Consider the following 17,158-nt stretch of genomic DNA (forward strand, 5'->3'; position numbering starts at 1 on the left):
GCGCACAAAACGTCGGAGGAAGGTTCTACTCGTTTTACTGGTTCTACTACTTTTCTTTTCCTCCGACGCTTTGTCCGCTATTTTATCTTGGTTGATGACATTTCGTCGTTTTCTTTTCGTGGAGCGGGGAAGGGGGGATCTTTTGATCATGTCTTTGACAATGAGATATTTGTGTTAGGTGACGCAAAAGGCCGCCCGATTCACGATAGTGTGCTGAAATACATTCATCTATATCTACAACCGCTTGTTGATGGTCGCTGCGGTCGCTGCGGTCGCTGCAACGTTTGTCGCTCCGTCGCTGCTGGCTCGATCTTCGCAGGCTCTTCGTTGATTTGGTTTAGTTTCCAACTTTCTACATTATGCCAAGCTGAGTGGTGCGATGTGATCCTGTGAGGTGAACGTCTCGGTGTCATCGGTTGTTCGCGAGCCTCGACCAAGTGCGTGTGACCTTTGCGCGGCCCCCACGAAGGCGCTTCGGGCACCATGAAGTCCCGCTTCAGCACGGTGGACATCGTGGCGATGATCTGCGAGCTGCGACAGCGGCTCGTCGGCATGCGCGTCATCCAGGTCTACGACGCCGACTCGAAGACGTACCTGTTCAAGCTGAACCGGCACGATGAGAAGGCCGTGCTGCTTGTCGAGTCCGGCGTGCGCCTGCACACGACCGACTTCGCCTGGCCCAAGAACCTGAGCCCGTCGGGGTTCTCGATGAAGCTGCGCAAGCACCTGAGGAATAAGCGCGTGGAGAGCGTGAGCCAGCTAGGCGCAGACCGTATCGTGGACATCCAGTTCGGGGTCAACGAGGCCGCCTACCATGTGATCCTCGAGCTCTATGACAGAGGCAACCTAGTGCTCACTGACGGCGACTACATGATCCTCAACATCCTGCGGCCAAGGACCGGGAAGGATGACGATGACGTCAAGTTCGTGGTGCGTGAGAGATACCCCGTCCAGAGTGCCCTGAGCCCGGCACTGGACGCTGAAGCTTTGACAGATATCCTACGCTTTGCCAAGCCCGCCGACACGCTGCGCAAGCTGCTCACCCCGAAGGTATCGTACGGACCCGCCCTACTGGAGCACGTACTCCGTGCCAGGGGCCTCTCGACCGGCGCCAAGGTGGCTGACGTGGACGCTTCGCGAGATGTAGCCACTCTCCTGGAGTGCCTGCGAGATGCTGAGGCTCTCATGGAGCGGGCGCGAACGGAGCCCTCCAAGGGTTACATCCTTGTACGTGTAGAGAAGCGCGTGACGCCGGCCGACGACGGCAGCACGGAGATCACCAGCTACCAAGAGTTCCATCCATTCCTGTGGCGGCAGCACGAGAAGGAACGCGTTGAGGAACTGGCCTCGTTCAGTGCCGCCGTGGACCAGTTCTTCTCGAGCCTCGAGATGCAGAGGATCAGCCTCAAGGCACACCAGAAAGAGAAGGAGGCACTCAAGAAGCTGGAGAACATCCGCATGGACCACGAGAAGCGCATCGTGGCGCTGGAGCAAGTTCAGCGGGAAGACAAGCACAAGGCGGAACTCATTGAGATCAACCTGGACCTGGTGGAGCGCGCTCTGCTGGTGCTCCGGAGTGCCCTGGCCAACCAGATTGGTTGGGCAGAGATCACAGAGCTGCTGCGCGAAGCCCAAGAGCAAGGCGACCCTGTGGCACAGTCTATTAAGCAGCTCAAGTTGGACACAAATCACTTTGCCATGCTCCTGAGAGACCCGTATGAGGAAGATGCAAGGGACACCCTCGTAGACATTGACTTGGACCTGTCTGCCTATGCCAACGCCCGCAGGTATTATGACCAGAAGAGGCATGCCGCGGGGAAGCAGCAGAAGACCCTCGAGTCTTCGACCAAGGCCTACAAGTCTGCAGAGAAGAAAACAAAAGAGGCCCTCAAGCAAGTAGCCCTCACTTCCAATATTGCTAGGGCAAGGAAGGCCTTCTGGTTCGAGAAGTTCTTCTGGTTCATCAGTTCAGAAGACTACCTTGTCATCGGCGGCCGGGACGCCCAGCAGAACGAGATGATTGTCAAACGGCACCTGAATCCAGGCGATGTGTATGTGCATGCAGATCTGCACGGTGCCAGTAGCATTGTCATCAAGAACCCTGGTGGTGGTTCTGTGCCACCCAAGACTCTGAACGAGGCTGGCACCATGGCCATCTGCTACAGTGCGGCCTGGGATGCCAAGGTGGTGACAAGTGCCTGGTGGGTGCACCACCATCAGGTGTCCAAGACAGCCCCTACGGGGCAGTATCTGACGCCCGGTGCCTTCATGATCCGGGGTAAGAAGAACTACCTACCACCCTCGTACCTCATCATGGGCTTTGGCTTCCTGTACAAGCTGGACGAAGACAGTGTTGAGCGGCATAGCGGGGAACGGAGGGTGCGCACGGCCGAAGAAGATGCCTCGGCCACCCCCGAAAAGCAGGAGGAAGAGCTTGAAATCTCGGAAGGGTCTGGCTCCGAGGGCGAGGCCGATGGAGCACCGGGAGAGGTGTTCCCGGACACTGTGGTGAAGTTGCCCCATGAGCTTGTGCCCTCTGAGGAAGCAGAGGAAGTAGTCTACTCCCAGCAAAGCAAGAGCGCCGCTAGGGGGCCACATTGGCCTCGTAAGGCAGCTCCGGCAGCACCCGTCGAAAAACCATCGGACCCACAGCCGGCATTGGAGACAAAGCCACGGGCAAAAAGGGGAACTCATGGCAAGTTAAAAAAGATGAGGGAGAAGTACAAAGACCAAGACGAAGAGGAACGTCGCTTGCGCATGGAGATCCTTGCATCTGCCGGAACTGCGAAGGAGCCCAAGGGGCGCAAGCAGAAGAAGGGTGCTAAGAAGAATGTTGGAGCGCGAGAAAAACCTCAGCCAGGAAAGCCGGGGGCTGGAAAGCCCCATTTGGGGCAACCTCAACCGAAGCAGCCCCAGTTAGAGCAACCTCAGTTGGAAGAAGCTCAGTTAATACAGCCCCAGTTGGAAGAAGCTGAGTCAGAGAAATCAGAGAAATCTCAGTCCGAGAAGCCTCAGTCAGAGAAACCTCAGTCAGAGGAACCTCAGTCAGAGAATCCTCAGTCAGAAGAGGCTCAGCCAGACCGATGCCTTTCGGAACGGCCTTCATTGGAGCCTGTCATGAACAAGGTGTGTGTAGAAGATACTCAAGAACCCCACGGGGATGAAGAGGATGGAGAAGAGGAAGAGGAGGAAACAGCCCCTGGGGACGAGACCAGACAACTCCTGGCCACCCTCACGGGATGCCCCGTCCCGGAGGACGGACTGCTGTTTGCAGTGCCTGTGTGCGCCCCCTACGGAGCCATGCAGAACTTCAAGCACAAGGTGAAGGTGACTCCTGGTACTGGACGCAGGGGCAAGGCAGCCAAGACGGCACTCACAGTCTTCATGCACGACAAGGCCACCAGCGCCCGGGAGCGAGACCTGCTAAGGGCTAGCAAGGACCAGGACATTTCTCGAAACATCCCGGGCAAGGTGAAGCTGTCTGCCCCTCACCTGCAGAAGCACAAGTGAATCTGCGACTCAGCTGTGCGGCGGTACTGTTCGGCCGTACTGTCCGTTGCTCGTGTGTGTGGTTTGCGAATGCGGTCTCGGAGATGGAAACCAGTTTTCTTCAGAAGTTCAAATCTTGGTGGTCGTTGCGCATTCCTTCAAGTTATAGGTGTCTTAATAAAAGAGGCTGCCCTTTTACGAAAGGCATTGGTCCCCTATCTGGGGTCGAATTAAACGCCCTAATTGTGGCTTTGTACAACTTTTCGTCGCCAGGAAAGCTGAATGTTTTTTTTTCGCTCTTGCATTATTTGGTTCACAGGTAGTGGCCGTGGGTTAAAAAGACACTAACACCCTTCAAATATTTTTTTTTTCCAGACGATTTTGTACACTGTTGGGAGACTACGTAATTAATATTTTGCTGCAGAGCCGCCATATATTTTTAATAAAGCCAAAATCTTGACTGCTAAAAACCGAAACACGAACACGGAAGTTTATAGCCAGAAATCACGTGGCTACAGCCGACCGCATTTTTTTTTCTACGCTTCTCCAGCGTATGAAGCAGACAACGACAAATTAGCATCCACTGTTTGTCGTGTGATTGTATCTCACTTATATCCCTTCCCCTCGATGTCCTGTGCTTCAAGATGGATTGTACGCCGCCACCGTCCAGCTTGTAGTACGTTGCCGTATTGAGAATGACGTGCATGTAGTTCCTGATATCTGTGCAATATTTTTTTTTTCAATCAACATATATGCAGCTTCTTGGAGGCCATAAAATTGGGGTTCATATTCTTTTCCTTTTAATAATATTGAATGTGTGCCTTAGATGACCCACGACTTCAAATATATTTGGTACACATAGTTTGAATGCCACGTGACCATGGAAAAGAAAAAACTATTAAAACCAGCCAATTCTTGCCCAGCTGTTTTCGAATGAATAGAAAGCAAACTTTGAGCTGCAAATTACATTGTGAGTATTTGGACTCTTGGAGGTCATGTTCAAAAAAAAAACCTCGACGAGCATAAATACTGTGTCGGTGTCCCCTTAAGAAGTTTTGCAGGCTCGCAACTTTGAGGGAATCTCCAGTCAAAGACACTTGATATGCAGTTAATGTCATTTTTACTCGGCCTTTTCCTATGAGATAGTTCCTTCAGTACTTGAGTTTTTAGTTATAATTTATTAATTAAACAATTTTGCATTGCCGTGCCTGTTTGTGGATTCGAGGTTATCATTGTCAACAGATCACAGCTGAATGTTTGAAAAAATGCTTATTACTTGATCCCAATTTTATTATTAACAAAGTTTCTGGTAATGAGATAAAGGCCCTAACAAAGTTCAGAAATTGCGAGAATATTAACACCAGTTCTTTGGCCTGCCTCAGGCCGAAACATCGACTCACTCCAACAACATTTTGAAGTGCGATTTCATTACTTTATAGACTTCGGCATCCTACATTATACCGGGTGTTAATTTTTAATTCAAGCAGATTTATTTAAAAAAAGCCGTGAAAGTTACACTTATGCTGCTTGTGGAGGTGAGTTATACGGCCAGGGAGACGTATTATAGGGGGCTAATCGTAACGATCAGTTGGCTAATTAACGAAAATTCAATAATTAACTTTTTAATTAATGAAAATAGACGTATGGTCCCAATTAGAAACTTGCTCAGCGTCATCGAAAAGCACTAAATCGGTCATTTTCAGAAAGAGTTTGAGTGCGTGAGTAGCGTAGTAGTGTACTAAAGTTACCACTCGTGGAGCAGGTACAAAGCTAGCGGTTGCGGTAAGGCGCCCGCGCGATTTTTCCGTCTCTTATCTAGCCCCAGCCTTGCACCTGCTCCATAAAAAAAAAGAAAAAAATATATATATATATATATTTTTTAAAGAATATTTGGTGTTTGAAGAGCCATGCAATCCCTTGGTCCCACTGGTCAGTGCTTGGGCCTTTGAAAGGTTTGCAATCTAGTTTAGAACATGTACAATTATGTGGCACACATGTTTAGTAAAGATATAAAAGGACGAGTTTGTGTACTAAACTCATTAAAACCTGCCATTTTGGCAAACTGAAAGTGGGCACAAAGTAAACCAATTTTATTTCCTTAGCATTACACAAATTTTTCTGTCATAACAAATACTTACAATGGCCCACATTGTGATTTGATGATTTCACGAAAAAAAAGATTAGCATGATTTGGGAAAAAAATAAAATATGTATTTGGGTAGGTTCATATTTTAATATCCTCGCGTACGGGCACCGCTGCAGCCAATCAAATTAATTTATGCGATATCTAAAAAAAACGAATATATATATATATACATATACATATATATATATATATATTATTTGCCTTTGTTTCTAGGAACATGAAAATATTGAGCATGACGGTAAACCCCTTGACTGGAGCGTAAATTAGTAAAAACAGCAAGGGAGACAAAGGGGGCAGACAATACAAAAAAACAAAAGGTTTTGTTTGACTTTTGTTTTATTTTATACATTTCTTGAACGAAACTGGTTGGATTGCTTTTGTACCTTGTTTTATTCGGCAAGGGCTCGAGGTTTGCGGGTCGCGCGAAGCTTACAAACTTGTCAGACGTGTTTAATTTCTCTCTCACATGTGTGCTTTGTGTTTTTCTTGTTCTTTTTTGGCGTGGGAACGGGCAGAACGAGTGTCGGCGCAACAGCGCGCAACTTGTTGCAGAAACCGAAACTAGAGTCAACTAGTATGACGTCATTTTGTTTTAATGTTTTGGTATTCCAGAAACCACCACCTTTACACCCGCAATCAATAAGCGCTTGGAGATTTGAAGGAAACTCACTCAAAGATTGTCCTAACTAATAATTATTTATATAAATTATTTATTCATGCATACGTTACTGTCAGTTTGATGAGGCGATGGTTCGATGAACGAATGAGCAACAGCGGCGCAGGTGAATCGGCTAAATCAACACGCGAGAGAGGTGACGGTTTTTCTGTGCAAGGTGAACGCAGATGTTTATTGTGCTTGTGTGTGGACCAAAGTTACGGACATAAAATGCCATGGTGAGTGTGACCATCGCTACTTTTGCTCCGTCTTTCTGGGATAACCGGCGACAAGAGGCTTCGAAATAGCATCGGACGCAGCTTTGGCAGCAGAGGCAACGGCAACGGCGGGTCGGCAGCGGCTACATCGGGTTACGGGTCGTTTGTGCAAAGCTGTTTAGGTTAGGAGTTTACCATAATTACGGCACACTGTACTGTACAAGCTATCCTCGGCTTGGAGTTTGAATGAACCTAGGGCACAGCTCGGACGTCTCGGATGTTTGGTTGTGAACGGCGGGACCGGCTGAAGGACGCCGCTGTCCCCAGTATCGACGGAGGCGGCCAAATCGAGGGGTACCCGCGCGACGGGCGCGGTACCCGTGACTGGGCGCCCCTGCATATAAGGCAGCCGCACGCGAGCATTTTCGGCCGGCACACTCGAAGCGTTTGCGCACTGAGAGTCTACTGATCTCTGCTCTACTGCCCAGGACAGCATAGGTAGGCTCCTACACTTGAAAGACGAGCCGCAGGTTTTGACCCAGGATCGCTCGGGCAGCATTTTGTACGTTGCCGCTTCAACGGAAGTAACCCTTTCGAGCTCGTTTCATGCTGCTCCCTACTGCATGGGCGGCAGAAATGAGCTTTCTTCTACTTTTGGTTGTTTGAAGATTTTCTCACCGAGTCTTAGGAGTTTTAACAAAATGGTGAGCTTTCTTAACAGGTAGTGTCAGAACAGCCTTCATGGGTTGATTTCGGTGAGATGGCTAGAGGCTGCCATCCATGCCTTTGCATTTGTTATCGATGGCCCATGGTCGGAGCAGGCTGGAGAGGGTAGGATGGGCCCCCGATTGAATGTTTAATTTTGCGTGGGGAAATTCGGCCAATCGTTGCCGTTGTGGAATATCTGAATCCCCAAATGCATAGGGTGTTATCAGTACTCAGAGCTGGGCACGATACTTCAATAAAGTATCTTTGATACTGATATCCTAAAAAAATTGTATTGCCAATACAGAACTGAAATTAATTTCCGATATAGATACTTGATACTTCATCATCAATGCTTTGATATATCACTGAAATCGCCAGTATTAATAAAGCAGGTATTATGATTAGCTAAGTTACGAAATTTGTCCGTCCTTTTTGGAATATTGACTGTATTCGACCAGGGGCGGACTTACCAATAGGTAGAGTAGGCAGCTGCGTAGGGCAGCAGAGTTTTGGAGATGGCCAAGTTGTGGCCACCAATAAATTATTTGGCTTTTTCTTTTTTTTTAAATTTAGCTTCAACTTTAGTTACTTTGTGAATTCAAGCTCCAAATCTAGATACTTTTGAAAATTTTAACTCCATACACCCGTTCCTCCAGAGCGAGGGTTTAAAGGGGTACTCCGGCAATTTCTTCATGGTCCCCGATTTGCTTAAAATTTTGCTAAACTCGCCAAACAACATAGCCAAAATAGTATCCCAAATATTAGATCAAAATAATTTTTTTTCACAAAGTTATTGAATTTACAATTTTGGTCCTCACCGTGTTTTTCAAACTGAAAGTATACTGTCAACAACGAAAAAGTGATGTCAGTGGAAGTGCCGGGGTTCACTCTTCGGACTGCAGAATTTGTTCCCAACTGATTTGAAGCAGTCTCATGGTGTCAAATGAATGCTTTGGAAGCTCGCTCCAGGACCCGCGCTCAAGCACGGAACAAATGATTGGCATATTTTATTTTTTAGACTGCTCGCTCGACTGGCAAGCTTGCCTTCCACTGACGTCACGGCACTGAAAAGTGTGGGTATATTTGAATGTTGGTTTTTGCATCATTTTCATTTGCCGATTTTGCAAGAACTATTATGAATTTCGCGATACTAAATAGCTAGGGCTCCGTGTTTTCGGAGTTTATTTTCGTGAAATTCGGAGGGTGTTTTTCAGAGTTTATTTTTTAGGGAAAATTCGGTGTTTATCGGAGTTTATTTTTTATATATCCCCGATTCTCCGAAATTCTGAGATTAATTTTGCAGTGTTTTCTATTAAAAATAATAAATAATAACCGGATGCAAACGTATGCCAGATAAAAAATAAAACGCGCTTGTATCAATTACGATTTCTTTATTTGAATTGGACGTTGGTGTCATTGGCAATACTAATTTGTCCTACGACAAAAGTCGCACACAAATGTGGCTTCGATAAACGTAGATACCTTAAAATCAATAAACTGCCGGAGATAGCCGCAAGGATGCTCGTAGTCATCCCATCAATCTATCCCGCTGCCGTGCGAGGTGGATATAATAGAGAAGTTTCAACTGCCCCTCCTCCCTATTTTATACAATCTCTATAGTCCATAGCTTTCACTGTTACCCCCAGAAACATACCCACTCCTTTCCCTAAATCCCAAACCCCATGGCCCAAACTGGAAACCAAAAGTGTTGCTTTTGTCATTACATGAATGGTACGATGACCTGTTTCCCTGGACCAACCTTGACGAGACAAGCCGTAGCACGCCCTTTTGACATCGGTCCGAGGCTTGAAATATAATTATGGTGTCATTTTCCCAGGACCATTAAGTTTGCGCTGCCAAAAATTAAAAAAAAAAAAAAAATAATAATTTTTTTTTTTTTTGTTGTTGTTTGGGGGGGGGGGGGGGGGGCCTGGCTGGCATGGGCACATAACAATTCGGAGTCTATCGGATAAATCCGAATTGACAAAAATTTTACCGGCGGGTGTTTTTCGGAGTTTTTCGGATTTATTCGAAAACACGGCGCCCTATAAATAGCATACCGGAAAGGGTAAAGGCTGGGGAGTCAGAAAATATAGTTAGTTAAGGTAGCTCAAAAATTCACCGGAGTGCCCCTTTAAGGGGGGGAAAGGGGGGGGGGGGGGGGGCACTGTCAAAGGCTGCCTAGGGCAGCAAAATGCTAAATCCGCCTCGGTATTCAACATACAAACTGTTCTTGAAAGGGATTAAACGAATCCGGCCACACGGATTTCTATGGCCTCCATTGTCGGCGCAGCTTGTTTCGTTAGAACTTTTTTGTTGGACTGAAGTCATGGTGGCGTTTAAACAGTCACTTCTATAAGCAGCGTAGCAATTTTTTTTAATGTTCTTCATGCAAACCGGTCTATCACCCCTTGACTATACATACGAATAAACTAGAAAATTTTTTTGATGCTTTTTGTTTGTTACTGGAGTATTTACCGGATTGCGTCTGCCTTTGCCGTGTGCTGAAAGGAGCAAGCTCTGTGCGCTTAAGAAAGCCAAACAGTTATTTCCCCAATATAGATAATGGAAAGAACACAAGGACGGACAGGACAATCGTCCATCGTTGTGTTTTGTGTTCTTTTCTTTATTTATATTTTCCTTACTAGCACGTTCTCCATTCCAAGAATTTATTTCTCCAGCACAGTGATTAACAGACACTCGAAGTTTAACATTCTGTGTTAAGATCTAGAAGGAAAAAAACAAAAATAAAAGGGCTGAAAGTTTTTATTAGGCAAAATATATCTCGCTGATCTCTTTTATTTAGATGTAACTTTTACTTAAAGGTTTTAAGTAGCAGCATTTGCTCAGACCGCAGATTCAAAAGAGCCATGCAATGCGGCCGTGCTATAAGCGAAGGAGATGAAAAAGGGCCTCTCTACAGGAGCAGACGAGCATGTTGCAGTGATGGAAGTGCTGCGCCATTTGTGCGCAAATTGCGCCATGAACGAAAGTCTGCCACATCTCGTGCCAAAGCGTCATTTTCGCTCAAAATTGCGCCATAACTACGCCAGGATGTGATTAAAGCAAAATATAAAAATAATTTAATATTGGTCGGCCCTAATGTTTAGAAAAGTAGAAGGAAAAAAATGGTATGAATATATTTCACGGCGTCTCTACTCGCCATATAATTCGTATTTAGTTATCAGGAACCGAATAACCAGAATAGCAAAAAGAAACAAGGGAAGCTACATGGTGTACCTGTATGTGGCAACTGTGGACAATGCACTACAGTCAGTATGTTCAGAAAATTTGAGCCTACCTTCCATGTCAGTTAGCTTAGAGATATCCTCTTCCTCATAGGTTGGAGTAATAATTTATTGTTTAATTAGCTTGTGTGTAGAAGAGGTCCTCACGAGGTCGGAACTGGTGAGAACCCTCTCGCTCTATGAAGAAGAAAGATGCAAGAGGTGTAATTTAAATTACTGCAAAAAACCAACTTTTTTGTTTTTGTTTGTACATATGCATTACGAAAGAATGCAACCTCGTCACTACTAACTGCTCAGCCATTGGTATTCCATCTGGTTGCCGTCTTGTGATGGTTGAATGAGGATACAAACAATGCACCTCAGCCATTGCTGCATCTTTTCCATTCACACACAGAGCTCTGCTTTCCCTTTAGAAGCCTGCGGTGTTGTCGACGATCACAATCGGTATTCAAGCCCTCGAAATTGCCTTTAAAACTATGTTGACAGATGTAAACTCCTTCCCAGTCTGGGCGAGAAAGAACCATTCTCCTTGCCCAATAGGCCATGGTGTAAAGGGCAGCATGTGCAAGTATCTGGTCCATGCATTTGTACGCATGCAGGGAATAATGCACCAGAAAACTCCAATGAAAAAATGTGCTCAAAATATGTGTGTTAGGATAAAAGTTTTGAATGGTTCATCATTGAGACACGAGCAGTGAAGCGTGTACCTCTGCGAATCTGAAACTAAATTTTCGTAAATGTGCATCTCTACCGAGAAATCACACCGGTTTTTCGTGTTCTAATAATAATGGACTCGTATAGACCGAAATAGCTCTAAATATAAGAAGTATGCTTGGGGTTTTCAAAGCTCGTTGACCTCATTTCAGTAAAACATCATTCTTGTTTAATGTTAGTGAAGCTAATGTAGTGTAACTATATAGTCGCCAACAGAATGAGAATGGCAGGGTGTGCCTTTCGAATGTCCGGCCTGCAGCACGCGCTCCATGCCTTCTGTCATGCTTCGTTTGCGTGCATGCGCTCTATGTACACGAGATGCTGAAGCATTATGGGAGGTAGGAAGCTCAGGCCGGAGGCGGGTCAACGGAAACCCCTTCCTCCTGTTCTCACCTTGTCATTGACTGCAGCTGCCAATAAGCTTGTCCTGTATAAAAGCACCCAAGAAATGAGAGACTGCTGTCTTCATGTTGTCAAGCAAGAGTTGTGCGTGATCAAGTCATTGAACGCGTTTGCAAGCGTCGAGAGTTTTGAAAAGTGACTGTCATGGGACAAGTGACAAGCTGCCTGAAAACGTAACTGAGCTACAGTTCCACTTGCTAGTTACGGAAATTAGAACCATATACAGGAGTTACCAACTTCGGAATTAGTTACTCTGAAGCACTAGGGCAAACGTTGTGATTACAAAATGTAAAAGAAACCTCTGGTTTTACTTGCAAAACTCTGGTCCTGCCTGCTCATATGGTCATGTTAACCACCCTGTCAAGCGACGTTGTTTGTCCTTTTTGTACTTTTGGACCTCTCGAGAAAAGTTTGTCCTTGCCTAGGAAAAAAAATAAAAAAGTGATTTATTCATTAATGGCTGGTGTTGCCTCTAGGCTGATTTTTTGCTCGGCGTGTCCAACCTGCAAAAAACATTCTTGGCCTGGTCGAGAATGCCTGTTTTTCTTCCCCTCTTTTCCTGCTCGCCTTTGATGTTCTTCTCACAGGCAGGAAATGAGTGGAGGAGAGGAGAGGTGGCTTCCCCCTTTCTTGTTGCAGAGGAATGGCAAGGAGGAAAGTGTGGCTCCTTTCTGCTTGCGGGTCAACCTTCAACAAATCCTGTCTCACTAAAGATTGTTTGAGTGAATGGCTTTTGTTTTATCAAGCAATTTTTTAACCAAATTACGTTTTCACGAAGGTCCTTGCTTTTGCCTGCACTTTGTGGAGATGGACTCGGAAGGCAAATATTACCTTTGATATCAGTAGACCAGGCCAATGCTCACTTTATTCGCAGATAACGTTCTCGTTGAGACCCACACTTCCAAAGATAAGTGTCCATCCATCTCCGTCGTCGAGTCGAAATTTTTCTTTGTACGTGATCCGCATTTGCTGACTCCGTGGCTGCATACAAACGGCCTCGGCAGTCTTTTCTCTTTCCATATCCAGATCCGGTCCTTTTTGACATGCTTTGTATCCTCTACCAGACAGCATCTGCAATATCTATGTGCAGTCATATCCACATCCAAAGTTGTTTTGAACATCACTTGAAATCTTTATTTGTTATTCATAAGCACATCCGACCCTCTTTTGCAGACTTTGCACTTGCGTCCGAGCAGTGTATATACTCTTTATCCACTGTTGTATACACATCCTACCCGCTTTTGTCAACTTCATCCACATCTGAACGGCATCTGCTATCTTTCTTCTCATGGCTATGTCCACATCCAATTTTTGTATATATTTGTATCTTGTTATCTGTATCCGAACAGTGCCTGCTATCTTTATCTGTGGTTGTATCCACATCTGACATGCTTTAGGAGACTGTATCCTCACCTAAGTAATGTCTAAAATCTTTAGAGCTAGTGGTACCCATATCCGACCCTCTTTCTCAGACCTCGTATCTACAAAATTTATCCACGGTCATATACACATCCAACCCTCTTTTGCAGACCTTGTGTCTGCACCCAAACGGTGTTTGCTATCTTTATTTGCAGCTGTATCCCCTCCCGACGCACAATCCACAATTTTTACTTTTTACTTTAGACGTGAACAGTGCTTTTAATGTACCGTATTTACACGATTGTAAGTCGACTCGATTGTAAGTCGACCCCCCCTACATTGCACATCAACAAAAAAAACAAAAACAACTTTAGACGCACATTTTACTGCGAACACGTGAGAATGGCTAATAATCAGTTTCGAAAGCTGAGCCTCCAACACGCGATCGATGCCTTCTGGCTTGCTTTGGCTGCGCATGCAAGTGCGAGGTGCACGAGATGCCCAGACGTTATCGAAACTAGGAAGTTCACGCTGGAGGCAGGACAACTGAAGCTGCCAACTCTCGTTCTCACTCCGTCCGCGACTAGACTATGACTCGTCCGCACTGGTGATGTCAGTCCCGTCATCATCACTGCCACGTTCTCGAAGCACGTCGTCGGTGTCGTCTAACGAAATCTCGCACTTTGCAAATGATCAGCCGCATCTTCCGCGCTTGCTCGGCGATCGCGTTGGACGTCACGGGTAGGGACCGATTGCACACTTTTGCGCCGTACATTGCAAGCCTGGCCTCCAACTTCGGAAGGCATCTCCACCTATCCAGACTTTGGACTGCGGAAGCCTCTTCGTTTTCCGTCACATCCCGCGCCACTGCAGACTCCACTGGAGCATCACCCGCTCTGACGGGTCAAACTTGCGTCCAACAGCGCAGTTGTTGGTTGCCTCTGAGTAAAGAATGGCCATAAATGAACACCGAAAACCTAAACTGCCCGGATCACGCGTGTCAATACAAAATAAACATAGCGCTCCAGCATGATCCAATCGGTTTATGAGTCTTTCAAAAGTGGTGGGTTTGAGCAACTCCCATGTGACACCATATCATTAAACCTGACACTCTTTTAACGAGATGGGTTGCACTTATGCTGTTTCTTTGCATGTATGGGTCACAACTTTGGCATTTATCTTATTATTATTATTCTTATTTATTTATCAAGCTTATTTATCAAGAGATAGTACCTCAGAGAAACGAGAGACGTTATGCGGACATTTTTTTATCAGAAACCTAGGCGAGCTACGCGACGCGCTGCAACGATCGGTGTGTGCAGCTATTGAACTTCAGGAACCATTTCATTTTAAAGGGAAGCTGGAGAGGTTCTTGAAAAAAAAAAGAGTTAAATGTGAATTCTAGGATATTATTATCCCATGAATCTTAATATTATGTTTGTGTTCCCCGAAGATGTAACTATAGTCGGTTACAGGTTAAGAAGGTAGCGGCAAATGCCCCTCAAAGGGAATCAGATATCCCTCTGCCACCTCCGCATCCAATAGCCTCCCATCGTTTCCATGACGTCGCGGCCAACGCGCGAGAAGGGTCTTGCCTTTTGTACATATTTGCTTTATCTTTCGACTTTGACTTAGCATTGTGGAAGCCACGAGAGGGAGATTAGAGTTTTCCCCCTCCGATCGAAACAAATACGACTTTCGGGGATTAGCTTCCCCTCCGATGGATACAAAGGCTGCTTTCTGGTGCTCGGTTCCCCCTCGAATGAATACAAAGGTCGCTTTCTTAAAAAGTGGGATCGGAGACAAGTTTGAATCCATTGAAGCGGAACAAGGAGCGTTTCCAGTGAACTCTTCTTTCGACTGCGGAGAGATTTGAAACGGGCGCATCACGCTTGTGGGAGGAGCTTCTCCTACCTGCTTGACTTGTAACCGACTATAAACGCGAGAACACTCGAGAAACCTCCGACTAGTCGTTACGTCACAGACTTAGCGTTGCAGACTGACATAACTTCACAGGCAGATGTAATGTTACGGATGCACGTAATGTCATGGACAGTTGCAACCTCACCACAGGCTTAGTCGCAGGCAGACATAATGTTACAAAGATTTAACGTTATGTAGAGACGTAACATCACGGACAGATGCATAGTCACTGGCAGTCGTAAGGTCACAGACAAACTTATTGTCACGGTCAGACATAACATCACAGACCGACATAGTTTCACGGACCAAGGTAACTTTATGAGCAGACATAACGTCACATACAGACGTAACATCACGGATGAGATGTAACGTCACAAATAGATGTAATGTCAAGGACAGATGTATATTATTTTCTTGGTAAATTTAGTGGGGAGGTATTCCCACTAAATTTAGTGGTGAAGTTTACCATGTCATGTGACATCATATGACGTGACATCATGGTGTCACATGACACAGGGACACCTGTGAAGGTAAGCTGCACTCACTATAGTTTAGTAGGAGCTTAAGCATTTTAAAGCTGTAGCTTTATAGGCCCAACCATGCTGAAGGTCATGCCCTCAAGTTTATGTAATCAAGGTCGCATACTAATGCCCGTAGCTGAAGTGCAAGGTTGCATAATCAAGGTCACGTAAGCGCCGATTGTGTAAGCTCTCTGCTCGTAAGTGCCGGTCACTTGAGCTTGTAAGCGCTGTTGGCTGAAGCTTACGTGACCTGACACCCCTGACACCGTTCTCGACGTCATCCTAGACGTCTTCTTTAATGCCGTCCTAGAGGTCATCCTAGAGGTCGTCCTTGAAGTCAACCTAGACATTGTCCTAGACGTCGTCCTAGATGGCGTCCTTGAGGATGTCCAAGAGGTTGCCCTTGATGTCACCCTAGATGCCGTCTAGACGTCCTAGACGTCATTCTTAAGGTCGTCCTTAACACCATCTTCATGGTCTTAGACGCCGTCCTTGACGTCGTCTTCTATGTGTGTTCAACCATATCACAACCATTTCATCACCATACCATTTCCTTCCCCAATTGTTTTCACTAACGATGTTCCCATAAAGCTACCGCATTTCATCGCGTTTGGTCGAATGAACGTGCTTAGCACAGAATGTGTTTCTTGAGAAGTTTTCTGTGAGAAGGTGCTTATCAAAGAGCATCATAGCAAGCATCTTGAACAAGTGACATTTCGCCATCTCTCGTTCCAGACGTCGACCGCAGGACGGCAGCCTTGACCCTTCCGGCGGAGGAGAGTCGTCCCGTCCGGGGGTGGGGCCTCGGGCGCGAGGCGTACCGTACCGTGGTGCCCCCCAAGTGGGTCCCACTTCTGGGGGTGCTTGGTGTAGGCCGGAGGGACGCATCTCCCCGCGCGGGGCGGCCCCAGCTGTGCCCCCGGGAGGCCCCCCAACGCCGGCAAGCTGGAGGGCGGGGACGTGGCCCCGTCGGGCTCTGGCGGCACCAGGAACGCCCACACCCTCACCGGTGGGTGCAGTTCCCCTTTCTCAGCCTTTCTAGAGTCGCTGACGAGAAGAGAAAGGCAGGGAGGAACTTCGGTTGTTCCGCCTCCGGTGTGACCCTTGTACCTTCAAGGACGCTCCGACGCCTCGTGCAACTCTAGTGTGCATGCGTAGCCGAAGCGCGGTAGAAGGTGCGGAGCGGGTGCTGAGGTCGGGTGTCTCGAAGGCACACCCTACCTTTCTCAGTCTGTCGGCGTGTAGAGGCCTCTTATTTGGCGTGGCTCCAAATCTTTCCTTTGGCATGCAATTTGAACCCTATGGCACGTACGCCTTTTAAAGGGACCGTCTGGGTCGTCTTCTTTATGAATTGAAATGTAATTTAGCAAATAAGCATAATATTTGGCACCTTCTTTAATTTTTTCAAAATAAAAACATGGAGGGACGTGTTTGCCCGAAACAAAAACAAAAAAAAAAAAAGCAACGTGGAGCGATTTGTTTGCAAAGAAACGACACCCGCGAAGCTCGCTTCTCTGCAGTGCACCAGTGCTTGGCGAGAAGCGTGCTCAATGGGGCTAACCAGCCGCGATCGACGCTTCAAAAAATAAAAATGTTGCAGTCGGCATGCTTAAGAGAAAAGCACATTTTCACCGTGGGATGACATGCGCGCGCGTGCGCCTGGTGTATTTAAACGAAAATGAAAAATTTGTGATTGTTGATAATATTAGCAAAAGAGGAGGACGAAGCGCACGCTCGGTGGAGAAAGCCCGCGGAAGCTTGTGGCTTTTCGAGCT

The 17,158-nt window shown here is 46.5% G+C and overlaps 2 protein-coding genes across 2 annotated transcripts in view; both read left to right on the forward strand.

The window, feature by feature from the left end:
- Positions 1-37: 37 nt before the first annotated feature.
- Positions 38-3,687, forward strand: LOC115329306 (nuclear export mediator factor NEMF). Its single transcript, XM_029990869.2, has one exon. It carries the CDS (start codon positions 484-486, stop codon positions 3,508-3,510), a length of 3,027 nt encoding a protein of 1,008 aa, XP_029846729.2. The 5' UTR covers positions 38-483; the 3' UTR covers positions 3,511-3,687.
- A 12,571-nt stretch (positions 3,688-16,258) lies between these two features.
- Positions 16,259-17,158, forward strand: part of LOC115321914 (trafficking kinesin-binding protein milt) — a 58,650-nt gene continuing 57,750 nt past the window's right edge. Inside the window, exon 1 of the mRNA XM_029982203.4 lies at positions 16,259-16,392. The gene's annotated coding sequence lies outside the window, so the exon portion shown is untranslated. The remainder of the gene's footprint in view (positions 16,393-17,158) is intronic.

The sequence above is a fragment of the Ixodes scapularis genome, unplaced genomic scaffold (genome assembly GCF_016920785.2).
Source record: "Ixodes scapularis isolate PalLabHiFi unplaced genomic scaffold, ASM1692078v2 PGA_scaffold2__306_contigs__length_199485367, whole genome shotgun sequence".
Taxonomy (NCBI): Eukaryota; Metazoa; Arthropoda; class Arachnida; order Ixodida; family Ixodidae; genus Ixodes; species Ixodes scapularis.